At 39.0% G+C, this 12,445-nt stretch overlaps 2 protein-coding genes across 4 annotated transcripts; both read left to right on the top strand.

The window, feature by feature from the left end:
• The first annotated feature begins 264 nt into the window (after nucleotides 1-264).
• Nucleotides 265-2,990, top strand: LOC132167980 (uncharacterized). Its single transcript, XM_059579038.2, has one exon. It carries the CDS (start codon nucleotides 898-900, stop codon nucleotides 2,800-2,802), a length of 1,905 nt encoding a protein of 634 aa, XP_059435021.2. The 5' UTR covers nucleotides 265-897; the 3' UTR covers nucleotides 2,803-2,990.
• Nucleotides 2,991-4,453: 1,463 nt separating this feature from the next.
• LOC132167591 (uncharacterized) lies at nucleotides 4,454-11,753 on the top strand. 3 transcript variants are annotated; one of them, XM_088512527.1, is made up of 5 exons: nucleotides 4,454-10,763; nucleotides 10,907-10,992; nucleotides 11,065-11,154; nucleotides 11,278-11,331; nucleotides 11,486-11,753. In XM_088512527.1, exon 1 carries the CDS (start codon nucleotides 4,464-4,466, stop codon nucleotides 5,103-5,105), a length of 642 nt encoding a protein of 213 aa, XP_088368653.1. In that variant the 5' UTR covers nucleotides 4,454-4,463; the 3' UTR covers nucleotides 5,106-10,763; nucleotides 10,907-10,992; nucleotides 11,065-11,154; nucleotides 11,278-11,331; nucleotides 11,486-11,753. The 3 variants fall into 3 exon arrangements, with proteins under 3 accessions (XP_088368653.1, XP_088368652.1, XP_088368654.1); XM_088512526.1 differs by having other exon boundaries at nucleotides 11,065-11,331; XM_088512528.1 differs by lacking the exon at nucleotides 11,486-11,753 and having other exon boundaries at nucleotides 4,454-5,029; nucleotides 10,704-10,763; nucleotides 11,065-11,423.
• The last annotated feature ends 692 nt before the right edge of the window (nucleotides 11,754-12,445 follow it).

The following is a 12,445-nucleotide window of genomic DNA, read 5'->3' as shown; positions in this document are numbered from 1 at the left end:
TGGGAGGAAAGAAAATAGGAAATGATGAATAAAATTAAGAGAAATATTAAGTGTTCTCCTATTAGATAAATATTATTCTATAAAAAAAACTGGCACCACCGATTTCTTATTTGTCTCACTTAATTTTTATAAACTAAGAAAAACACATATTTTATAATAATGCCACTCCTTAGTCCAGAATTTTGTAGACGTTGAGTGCTACGCGGACTCATCGACGTGGGCCCGATAATGTTTTTGTTTGGCGAAAGCCGCGGAACAGACTAACCTAACCATGGTTCCAAATCTCCCGAGTCTCTCTCACACTTTTGACGTCCAAAGAGCAGTGGATCATTGGAAACCAGGTACCTCGACGCCACATCCAAATATATTCTTATTCATTTTGAGATTGTTTTCCAGCTTAAGCTCGAATTTTCCCTCTTAATTTTCTTTCACTTTCTCGGGAAGTCTACTGCTTAGATTTTTTTTTCTTTTCCCTGAAGAGAAGGTTCTTCGGTTAGACCTCTCTGCAGAGGTCTATTGGGGCCTTCTTGATGGCATTGTTTGCATTAAGATGTGCCCTATTTTTGATTCCTTCTTCTGGGTTCTAGTAATCAGTTGGAAAGTTTAGGGTTTTTAGTTATGCGCTTTTTGGTTGCTGAGAAAAGGTGCGAATAGAAAAAAACAGCTTTGGGTTTAGAGTTTTATGGTTTTTTTTTTTTTTCTTCTTCTTTCGTTTATCTGGGAATAGGGCAGAAATATCCACTCGATTTTGTGTCTTAAATACTCTTTGGAGGGGAGGCTTTCATTTTCTTCAATTTTATTGTTTTTGAGCGAGATAAAGTATTGAATTCAGAGAGGCTATTATTGAGATTTTCCTTGATTTTCTGAGTAACCAAAAGGGGCGTTAATGTTCTTGTAATGGCACTTTCGTTTTTCTGGAACCTCCAGAACCGATGGCCTTTTTCGATGCTGAAATATGATGACCTGAAAGTGTCAGATGAATTGGTCCACAAACTTTCACTACCCAAACACACAAAACAATTTGTTTACGCGGTTCGTGAGCCCCAAACTCAGTCCGTGATTTACATCCTCGCTGCTCAGAATTTATCTGAGCGATCAGCTTTAGATGCTGAGTATCTTATTAGGGAGGTTAGACCTGATGCCGTTGTGGCTCAGGTGGGTCGTTTGCCACTGACTGAAATTCAATCGGAAGAGCATGAATTGAGAATTGGTATTCGTGATCCAGTTCCCACTTCGTCGTTTGGAGTGCTTAAGCGGTGTTTTATTGATAAGTTTAATAAGGAGAAGTATGAGAATGTTGCTGGCAACTTGGTTTTGCAAGAGATATTTGGGATTGGTTTTCATGGACATTTTCTGGCTGCCAAGAGGGCGGCTGAGGAGTCTGGATCATCATTCTTGTTGCTCGAATCACCCTTTTTGAAATGTTCTGGTGGGGAAGATACCTCGGGTAAACTTGATGCAGGGAACAAGTTTCAAGGTCTAGTTAGTAGTTTGGTTCCTCAGAAAGCGGGTTCTGTTGTTCTTCTGGCTTCGAAGAGATTTTCCCTTACCAGTGATGTTCAGACACAGATGGTGAAGTCGTTATCAACATATATGAATCTATCAATATCAATGTATAGTCACTCGAGTTCTGTAATGGAGGTAGGGTCAAAGGAAATTCAAACTAGATGCAGTTATGAAGCACCACCGTTTGCTCAGTCCATTTATCCGTTACTTGAGGATCTACATAATATATTTTTTGACCTCCCATCGCTCAGGAGTGCTCTAGCTCATGCACAGAAGATGCTTCTTGATGTTAACAGAGGTGAAATTGTGGAAACCCGCATCATATCCGAGGTCTACACCTTTCGAATTGCAGTTGAGGGGCTGAGAATCGCTTTAAACAATGCTGGTCGGCTACACATCAACAAAATAGGGAATAATCCCAAGTCAGCTAAGATGGAGTTTTCGGAGCTTCCAGATGAGGACAAGTCACATGTGCTCCTTGCACAAGCCCTTCAAAGCCAGACTAAGAAGTTCAAGACTATAGTGGCAGTAGTGGATGCTAGTGGCTTAGCAGGTCTTAGGAAACACTGGAACACTCCTGTTCCTCCAGAGATCAAGGGTTTGGTTGAACAGCTTGTTATGAATTGTGAAGGTGATGCAGAACTTTCAAATCATACTGACAGGAAAAGATTATTGACTGGTAAACCTGTGGTGGCAGTTGGGGCGGGGGCAACGGCAGTTTTTGGAGCTTCGTATCTCTCTAAAGTTGTTCCTGCATCAACTGTCATGAAAGTTGTAACATTCAAAATTCCTGCTTCGCTTAAACTCGTTCTGACCCAAACTCAGAAGGTAATGGAACTAGCCCTTGGCAAGACTCTTGCCTCATCAAAAGTTGTAGCTCCAGGTATTGCAAGTCATGGGGCCAAAACAACATCTATCATGAAGGCAACTGCTTCTGCTGAGAAGATCCGGGCAGTAGCCCACAGTGTTATAGCCTCTGCTGAGAAGACCAGCTTTTCAGCCATGAGAGCAGCATTCTATGAAATAATGAGGAAACGACGGGTGCGGCCAATTGGTTTCTTACCATGGGCAACATTTGGGTGTAGTGTTGCAGCTTGCTCAGGCTTACTTGTGTGTGGAGATAGGATTGAATGTGCTGCTGAATCTTTACCTGCAGCTCCTTCCATTGCCAGTTTGGGACGTGGTATTCAAAGTTTACACCGGGCATCTCAATTAGTGATCCAGACAGATGGCACCAGAATACAGAAATCTATAGAATCCCTTATGTACGGATTGAAGAAAGTAAAGGTTCAATAGTCAATAGAGTAAGAACATGATTCTCCTCTTGTTTGGATACTAGTTTTTCCTCATCAAAATGTGATTAAGGCCTAAATTATATAGTTCAGGGAAATATTTGTACATATAGAATCTGCCGTAGCCGTAGGAGTTGTTTGTATTGGGTGTTCCTTTTTGTTTATGTATCACACGATGGCTTTTCTGGGATAGGTATTTGCCCCCTCCTATTTTTCTTCTCTGTTTTGATTATCAAATTTTGATAATTTTTTGTGAACAAATTTATCTGTTTCTTACTCCTTTCGCTCAGATCTCATTGAAAAGTTTGTCTCTATATTTTCAAAAAGTTGGAAAACCATGAACCATTTAGAAGTGTTTAGAGTATCTTTGGGATTTAGTTTGATAAATAGAGCTTTTGGGCAAAAGCTTCGTTTTTAAACTTTTGTCAAAAGTGTTTTTTTGGGTCATTTTTAAGCTTTTTGGACTTTTAAAAGTTCTTTTAAATTTTTTACCAAACAAATGTTTTTTTTCTTCAATCTGGTTTTTTCAGTATTAAAAGCACTTTTAGACCACTCAAACGCAATCTCAAACATGCCTTTAATTAAGCACATATTGTTACTTTACCTACAAGTATTAACACACAAAAAAAAAAAAGGAGTTTGGGGCTTTGCCATTTAGGGCTCCCTTTTTCCAGGAATCGAAGAGAGGGGGGAGATGGAAAATGCGGCCAGAAAAGGATCTGATTGCGGCCCACTGTATAATGTATTGGTAGTGTATTGGACATAACTGATATTTCTATCTAAATGAGGTTATGTTTATGTTGGGCTCTGGTATCTTATTTATGTAAATTATGAGTTCGTGGTTTCAAGAAAAATAAAAGAGATGAGCAAATTTTTGCTGCATTTACTAGGGTAGTAGTTGTAGCGCTGCGTGGAATATGTGAAATCTTGTAATTATTATTTGGCGGGGCGTTATAGATAGATAGTGTATCACCTTTTGTCTGACAAAGAGATTTGCGACGTATCTCTTGATTTTTTTCTAACATTTTAGCTTAACTCTGCTTCTGACATTTCGAAAGCGGAAGAAGGATGAGTCAAAAGTTTTTCAATGCGTACACCTCTTGAAATCGTCTCAAGATGTGCTTCCCACGTTATGTATTTATTGATATTTGAATTTTATTTAGAGTCCGTTTGGCTCTACTATTTCGCGAGTTAAAGTATGATTTTAAGCAAAATTACGGACTATGTATTGTCTGAAAGAGCAATTTTAAAAAATTGTAGTTTGAAATAGCAAATTTTTTAATGTTTTCAAAATATTGTATTTTAAAAATATGTAATTTTAAAGGCTAAACTTAAAAAAATAAAAATAAAAAAAAATAAATAAAGTTTTTATGCATACGGTCAGCGGAATTATAAAATATCACGACTAATAATCTTTTGCTAATCGGCTAAAAATTACGCCTTATGAAGCAGAAATCACTAGTTCGAATTTCCCTTCTTCTTGTGTGGACATGTCAAACAAGAAAAAAATAATAATAATCTTTTGCTAATCACAAATTAGACCCCGAAATCAACTGTTAATGTTAGTATTAAATTATTAATGGGAAGGAAAGGAATATCGTTAATTCCTAGTATATTCCCAACTCTTTTCTTTTTGTATCATTGAACCGTCTCTCTCTGCACGCCATGGCTTCAGCTTCCAAGCGCCAAAATCCCACCTTTTCCAAACCTCTGAAAACCCCATTCACTCTAAACCCCACCCTTCACACGTGCCCCCAAGACCCAAAGCCCACTACCGGTAGAACCACCACCTGCTCGCCTATCAGACCCTCCCAAGAAGACCTCGCCCTCTCACTTTCCTCCCACCTCACGCGCCAGGAGCTCCTCCTCCGCCGGTCCCGCCACCTCAAGCAGGTCGCCAAATGCTACAGGGACCACTACTGGACCTTCATGGAGGAGCTCAAGATCCAGTACAGGGAGTACTACTGGAAGTACGGTGTCAGCGCCGTCAAGCAAGAGCTCCAACACCACGCTTCCCAGAGAGATATTGAAGCCGGTGATCTTGAAGGCACTGGTGAGAACAACAACAACAACAATGTGAATATGGATGTGACATGCAACCAGCGGTGCGTGTTTGTGGGGTGTAAGCTAAAGGCCATGCCTTTGACGAGCTTCTGTCACCTTCATATCCTCTCGGATTCCAAGCAGAAGCTCTACAAGGCTTGTAATTATGTTATCAATATAAAAGTCAGGTATTGGTTAATTTGCTGCACACACTATTTATTAGAGTTGTTGTGGTTTACAAAATGGAAAGATAATGCAAATTAATTGGTCAAATTTTGGTTTTCCTTCTTAAGATGAGCTAGCCGATGGTGATTGATTTCTTCCCTTGTATATATGCTAGCCGTTTGGGTGATTTGAGTTTCCTTTGTTGGTGCTAGCCGTTGCTTGTTTGATTGTTTCTTTCTTGTTCCTTGTTGAGTGATGGTTTGTTCATTACGCCCCCGCAAGCATGACAAGTGGCACACGGCGTTGAGCTTGGTAAGCATAAGAGAGAAATGAGATGATGCTGTGGGTTTAGTGAAGATGTCAGCCAAATTGTATATGCTGGAGGGGAAGCGAACTGCCAGAATTTTGGAGGTGACCTTCAGAATTGTCGTCTGGACAGTTGACCTAGTCAACATCCGAAAATGATTGAAGGGTGTGAGATGGAGACCGGCGAAGTAGCAAACGATAGGAAATGGTGAACTTGAGGTACCGCAACATACACTTCGCCGCTTGAAGTTGGGGAGAGGTGGACCGGTGCATGAATTAAGAGATTGTTGATAGGAAAGGAGATGTCAGGACGAGTAAGAGATAGATATTGTAGGGTGTTGACAAGACTGCAGTAGGAAGAGGACTCAGTGAGTGGATCACGAAAAGAATATGGAACAACAACCCTCCTATCCCACATAAACAATATACCACCGGAAGCCCCTTTAGAAGCTAAGTAGCACCAATCCACATAATGACAACCCCACAAGCTACGCAAAACCTTACTAGAAATGAGCTCCAGTTCAGTTTCCTGCAAACAGATAATGTCCGACTTCCATTGCCTAGTGAGATACCTAACTCTCAATCACTTGTCAGCCTTATTTAACCCTCTCACATTCCAAGAAAGCAACTTAGGCTTCATAAACAATCGCTAGCAACCCTCCCCTTGTTCCTAACATGAGCAGCACTGCCATCATTATTAATTGAGCAAGATAACCTTTTGAGTTCTCTAATACCTTTTTTTCCCAAGTTCGAACAAGAACCAGCTTCCTTCTCAGAATTGCTCGCTACAATGGCTGCAAATAGGGCCTTAAGCTCCTCTTTGAAGCCATCACAAGAAAGCCTCACAAAAAAAGGAACTCCTTTACTAACTGAAAAACCCAATCAGCAAGCTCTAGGTTGGGCTCCATCACTGCTAGACACTTCAATGGAGTGGCCTCCACCTCCAAAAATAGATCCAGCTCCATACAACACCAGGAATAATGGTGATAGAAGCTTCAGAACAAACAATTATCCTTCATTTTCCCACCACCACCTCCTTGCACCACTTCAGTGGGGATTGAACAACTATCCCTCATAGTAATCGACTTTCAAGAGATAGTCTCTTCAAAAGGAAAATCTTTATTTTGACAAATCTTCGAAGGGAACTTTTGCAAAACAATCAAAGGCCTCCTTCACTTCGGGTTCTCTAGAAACAGAACCTACTATCTCTCCTTCATGCTAGACCCAATAAGGCTTAGTGCCACTATGAATCACCACTGAAAGCCCAGAAGAGAGGGGATCCAAATCCACCACCTGTTCTTGCATTTAAATTGTATTGATCAATATTTTGTTGCTTTAATGATTTGAATCCCATCAATGGGATGAGTAATGAGTTGGTTGGTTTACTCATCTGGTGGAATTTGCCTTGGTGCATTGGGGTGATTTTCATGTTACCAGATTCCCTAGTGAGCAATCGGGCAAAGCTCGTTTATGCCAAGCTATGGTGGATTTTTTTATTTTATTTTTGATCAAGGCCCGATGGACCTCCCTCTTATGGGCATAACTTTTACCTGGTCAAATAATTGAGAGACTCCCTCTTGGTCCAGAATTGATAGATTCCTTGTCTCTTTGACATGGGAAGCCTAGTTTCCCGGTGTGTCACAGAGAAGGCTTCCTAGACTTTTCTCTGATCATTTTCCAATCCTCCTTGACTGTGGTGACTTTCATAGGGGTGGTAGGTCCTTTAAATTTGAAAATATGTTAAGTCTGAGGGTTTTGTTGATATGGTGAAACAGTGGTGGGACTTATCTTTTCCAAGGCTCTTCTAACTTCATTTTAGCTAGCAAGCTCAAGACTTTGAATGTAGGGATGTACAAGTGGGTGGTTATTAACTGCTAATATCCACTAACCGCTTTAGTAGGCGGTTGAGAAAAACCGTTAACTGCCTAGGGTGATGCAATTAGCGGTTTTAGGAGTAGGTGATGGCGGTTAATAATTGCTAACTGCCTGCCCTTATATATATAATAAAAAATAAAAAACCAAACTTCGTTTTCTTATAGGCCTAAAAGGCCTAAAAGCCCATACTTGAAAGGCTTATTAATTATTATTTTTTCATCCAAGACACTAAAGCTTAAAAATAAAATAGGCACAAAACCGTCTAAAATGGGTCCAAAAAGAGGCCCCAGGAAGGGCCAAAACACCACCATTAGCCCCAAAGCCCATACATGAAGGGCGGTTACGCGATGTAGTTTGTGTTTTGAATAACCGCTAAACGGTGTTATTTCAAAACCTCGAACTGCCTAAGGTGGTATGGTTACGGTTACGAAAATCTGATAATCGCCTAAGTGGTGTGGTTAGTAGTTTTAGGCAATAACCGCTAATGGTAACTGCTTGTACACCCCTATTTGAAAGTTGACTTAAAGAGATGGAATGAGGTGGTGTTTGGCAATGTAGAAAGGAAGAAGAATATCATGGCCTCTTGGAGGAGCTATGTCTTATTGGTATCACTGGAGAAGGAAGGGCATTAGGTGTTGAGGAGAGTATGAAGAAGGCAAAAATTGTTAGCAATTTAGAAAAAAACACTATTGGAGGAAGTGAGTTGGAGGCAAAAGTATAGGATCTTGTGGCTCAAGGAGAGTGACAACTGCACAAAGTTTTTTCACATAATGGCTAATGAGAATAACTTCAATGTGGATGGTGCACAAAAGTCAGCATCACCACTAAATGAGTGACAAGTCAGCATAAAGCAAATTAGAGCAAATTGGAAAAATGTATTGAATGCAACAGATTATACTGAACCCAACGTATGAAACCATTCTTTCTCCTTGTTTCTCACTCAGCTTTTCTCACGCAAACATCAAACCCATTCTTTCTCACGCAAACGCCCAGCCCACCGCCCAGAGTGAGACGCCGCCACGCCACGCCCATACCCTCAATGAAATAATTAGACTTTAAATTTATAACATTAGTTTTCCTCCACTCTTTCTCTTATATATTGATGCATATATGTTCCAAGCGCTTATCACAAAGAAAATATATTGATCCGGTCCCCATTCACTGTAGAACATTGTATACATTGATGCATTTACTACAGGTGCTCATCTGTTCCACATTCGCCTGAATATGTACCCATTGACAGATATTTTGAACTTAGAGAGCTTTCTGTGTCATCTCAATGTTGCCCATGCAACCTACATCCTCATATCATGGCTGATACAATTAGCTAGGCTATCCATTTGCGGAAGTAATTGTAACTAGTTGACACTTCACCATAGAGATTTTGATTGCAAATATTTTGAAATGTCTGAATGTCGAACACATTTCTAGAATACCTGCCTATTGACAAATATCTTAGATTGACATCTTATTATAGCATTAAGCCTCTATCCTCATATAATGATTGCTATGGGTTTAAGTCTTTTTCAACATGTGTCTGGATGATATGAATGTTTGGGGTATCCTGGTCCGTGCCCATATCTATAATGTTGAGTTAATTCTTCTAGTGGACAAATTGAATCTATTTTAGAAGCTCTAATTACTTATCTATGGAAATGACTGAAAGATCTTCTAAACAGGATAATTTTGCATTGATTTTATTAAAATTCAAAGTACTGATGCTAGTTTTGACACACTTGTTTGTCAGATCAATAGTCTGGTCATTTTAATGTTTAGATGTATATCCATTTGTTGTGCTGGAAATGGATGTAATTGTTAGGTGCTTCCAAGACTTCTTTGATTGACATATACCAATGAAGTGTTATGAGATAGTGACATTGCTGCTCAGTAGTGCTGCCAAAAGTTTTGGGCCATCAAAGAATTTTATTTCTTCAAGATTGTTGTACCAGAGATCGGTTAGTCAGTCATTGGGAAGCATAGATAAGATGAAATGAGATATGCCAAATCTGATGGTTTTGATTTGAGCTTTGCTAGCCTTTTGTAGGAATGACATCTTACAGTGTAGTGCTTGTTACAATGAAAACTTGAACTCCTCACATGGATATGGTGTACTACCGTGGTATTAGGAACCTTTGTCAATGATGAAGTACTGTGCTTATGGTTGAAGTCTTATTTTTGAACTTCTTGGTAAGAAACTGCCCCATATTCAAGGAATATGCGTGAAGGCATGGCAAGGATATGAAAAACGTTTTGAGGATCATGAGAGGTCTTATTGGCGGAGCTTGAGTCATTTTTATAGCAGTAGAGGTGGGACGTAATGTTGCATGATCCTTTGCCTTCCAAAATTTGTCTTCAATATTAATGCCGTATGGGTATGGATCATGCGGTTTGAGGGCCAGAAGTCGGATGCTGGTGGAATTTGATGCATTTGCACTTTCGAAAGTGGTGTTGCTGGCTGTTTGTTGGTGGTAGAATCTCTTACAATGATTCTCCTTCTCACTGTATTTTTTGAGTTTGAAAAGGGCAAAGAAATGGTTCACAATAAGTGTGACTTATTGTTGAATAGGCATATGTATTTTCACAGAGTTTAAGATATTTGGTTGGTTTGGTTTCACTTTTAGACGTTTATAGGATGTATCAGAGGTTATTCTGTATGGAAGCACTATACTCGTATTTGTCAACTAATCATACCATATTTATTGCATTTCCTTATTCAGTTATTTCCATTATTTTATAAATAAGTTTGCTACTTAGAAAATTAATATTTTTAATATGATTTTGCCATTGAGAAATCTCAGATATATAAAAATTTCAGATGTTTGTTAGTTTGCTATTGAGAATGATGAGATATTTACAACTCAATGATCTTTTGGTTGACCAAACTAGCTAGTCTTGCTGTTGCTACTTCTGTCAGTTGATAAGTTGGAAAGCTAACTTCTCTCTCTAGTTGCATGTCTAGCCTCTCGAAAATTAGGCTGGCTGTGAATTCGTTGATTTTTTTTTTTTTTCAGCCAGCATATTTGTATGTTTCATTAGAATTCTTTTATCTTGAATGGAATCTTGAATTCTTGCATTAAATTGAATTGTGATCAAATGTATTTGCTCATGTTGCTGATTGAATTTTTCAAGAACATAATGGTGTTTATTAGTATTTAAAGCGGAAGAGTGACACAGCAGACTATGAAGTCTGGTGATAGAATAACAGGTTCTGGATTCACTGAAGTCCCCTTCAGACACCTGTGTCAGTAAAAAGGGGGCAAGGCAAGCAAAACGCCAAGGCTTACAAAGTGCAATAAATCTGGACCTCAAACTCCAGTCTCAAATGTTGGGACTGTGTTCCCATATCTATGTTCCTGCTATGTATCTCTTTCATTATTTGTTGTAAATCAAAGGATAATTAGGTAATATCTGAATCCTCTCAATTAGCACAAGTACTTCTCTTTCCTTCTGTCTCCATTGGTCCTAGCAGAAAGTGTAAGATGCATTTATGGCAAAACTTTCTCTAAATTTTGGCAGCTTCTCCTTCTGGCAATAATCTCACTCCAGCTGGCCCTTGCCGTTATGACAGCTCTCTTGGTAACAGAATTACTACATTTGCCTTTGTTGATTAATTTATATTTTATTTTTAAAGAAGCACGGCTCATTTCAGTATATCTGTTTGTGGAATAGACCAATTTCTTGTTTAAGAGTGACAACAATGTCCTATGATTCTCATTCAGGTCTCTTGACAAAAAAATTTATCAATCTGATCAAACATGCTGAAGATGGTATTCTTGATCTAAATAAAGCTGCTGAAACTTTGGAGGTGACCATTATTCTGTCTGGTTCAACATACCAATTGTTGTAAAGTTTTATAAGTTGAAGATTTCTGCTACAGGGTGCAAAAGAGGAGGATATATGATATAACAAATGTCCTTGAAGGAATTGGTCTCATAGAAAAGAAGCTCAAAAACAGAATCCAATGGAAGTATTGAAATGCTTTCTTATTTTTTGAAAGTTTAATGTCATATTTTGTTTTCTAAATTGCGAAAATCAATTATCTACTGCACATGAGAACTCACTCACTCAGTTTGATTGATTGTTTGATTAGGGGAGTTGATGTCTCAAAGCCAGGGGGGCTGATGAAAATTATTCCAGTTTACAGGTATGCCAAATAGAGAAATTGTTTCTTGTCATGCATGAACCATGGTTGCTCAGGCTTTGCACAGCTCTTTAAACATTTTGTGTGTCCTTTCCCCCTCCCCCCCCCTTTAATATGATTTGATTTTCTTTTGAGAGTGAATTTTTAACTCTGCTAGGTTGATTGTAAAGGCAACATTTGGCCTATAGTGAAGCAAATATGTTTCTATGAATATAAACTCAACAGTGCTCGTATGCCAACCATTCTGGGTTGACAGCACAGGTTTTTCCTCATGTTAGCCTCACCTAGTCCCTTAACTTTTTAATCATTGGCCATATTGTTCGCATGGCACCAGTTCAATCCACATTCTTTTAAGGCTATTGCCCTTGCCCTTGTAGCACGTTTAGCATGAATCTTGAAAGTGAGCAGACTGGTGAAGTTGGTCATCATTGTTGAAAAGTTAGATTAGGCTTCCTGACTTGAGTTTGTTATATCTGTACCATCATGTGCATAACATTCTGATGGTGATGGATCAAATACAGCATTTTATCTCCAATGTGTAGTAATTATGAGCATAAATGTAGTAGGAAGGGGTGGGATGGTTTTGCACACCATGTGTATTATGAGGTAGGAGATGGTTGTAAAGGTTTGTTTTGACATGATGTGTGGTGTGGGGAAATACCATTGAAGATCCTTTTTTCCAGAATTGTTCACTATTGCATGTGGGAAGGACGCATGGGTGGCGGAGAATATGCAGTTTCAAAATGGTACTATACGTTGGAATGTGTTGTTTATTCGCCATGTGCATGATTGGGAAGTGGATGTGGTTTCTTGATTCTTTGAGTTGTTGTATTCCCAAAAAGTTCGGTATGGATATAAGGATTCAATTTGTTGGATTCCATCGAAAAGGAAGACATTTGCAGTGAAATCTTATTTTCAGGTTTTGTCTACTTTGGTTCCCTTGGAAGAGTATTTGGAAAGTAAGGCACCACCCAGAGTGACTTTCTTTGTGTGGACGGCGGCTCTAGGAAAAATATTAACATTGGATAATTTACGTAAGATGAATATTATGGTATTGTATGAGTAAGCATGGTAGAGAGTCGATCGATCATTTATTCCTGCATTGTGCGGTTGCAAT

Source organism: Corylus avellana, chromosome 2, assembly GCF_965113065.1.
Source record: "Corylus avellana chromosome 2, dhCorAvel1.hap1.2, whole genome shotgun sequence".
In the NCBI taxonomy this organism is placed as follows: domain Eukaryota; kingdom Viridiplantae; phylum Streptophyta; class Magnoliopsida; order Fagales; family Betulaceae; genus Corylus; species Corylus avellana.
The sequence above is the reverse complement of the archived record's forward strand: the minus strand, read 5'-3'. Positions and strand labels throughout refer to the sequence as shown.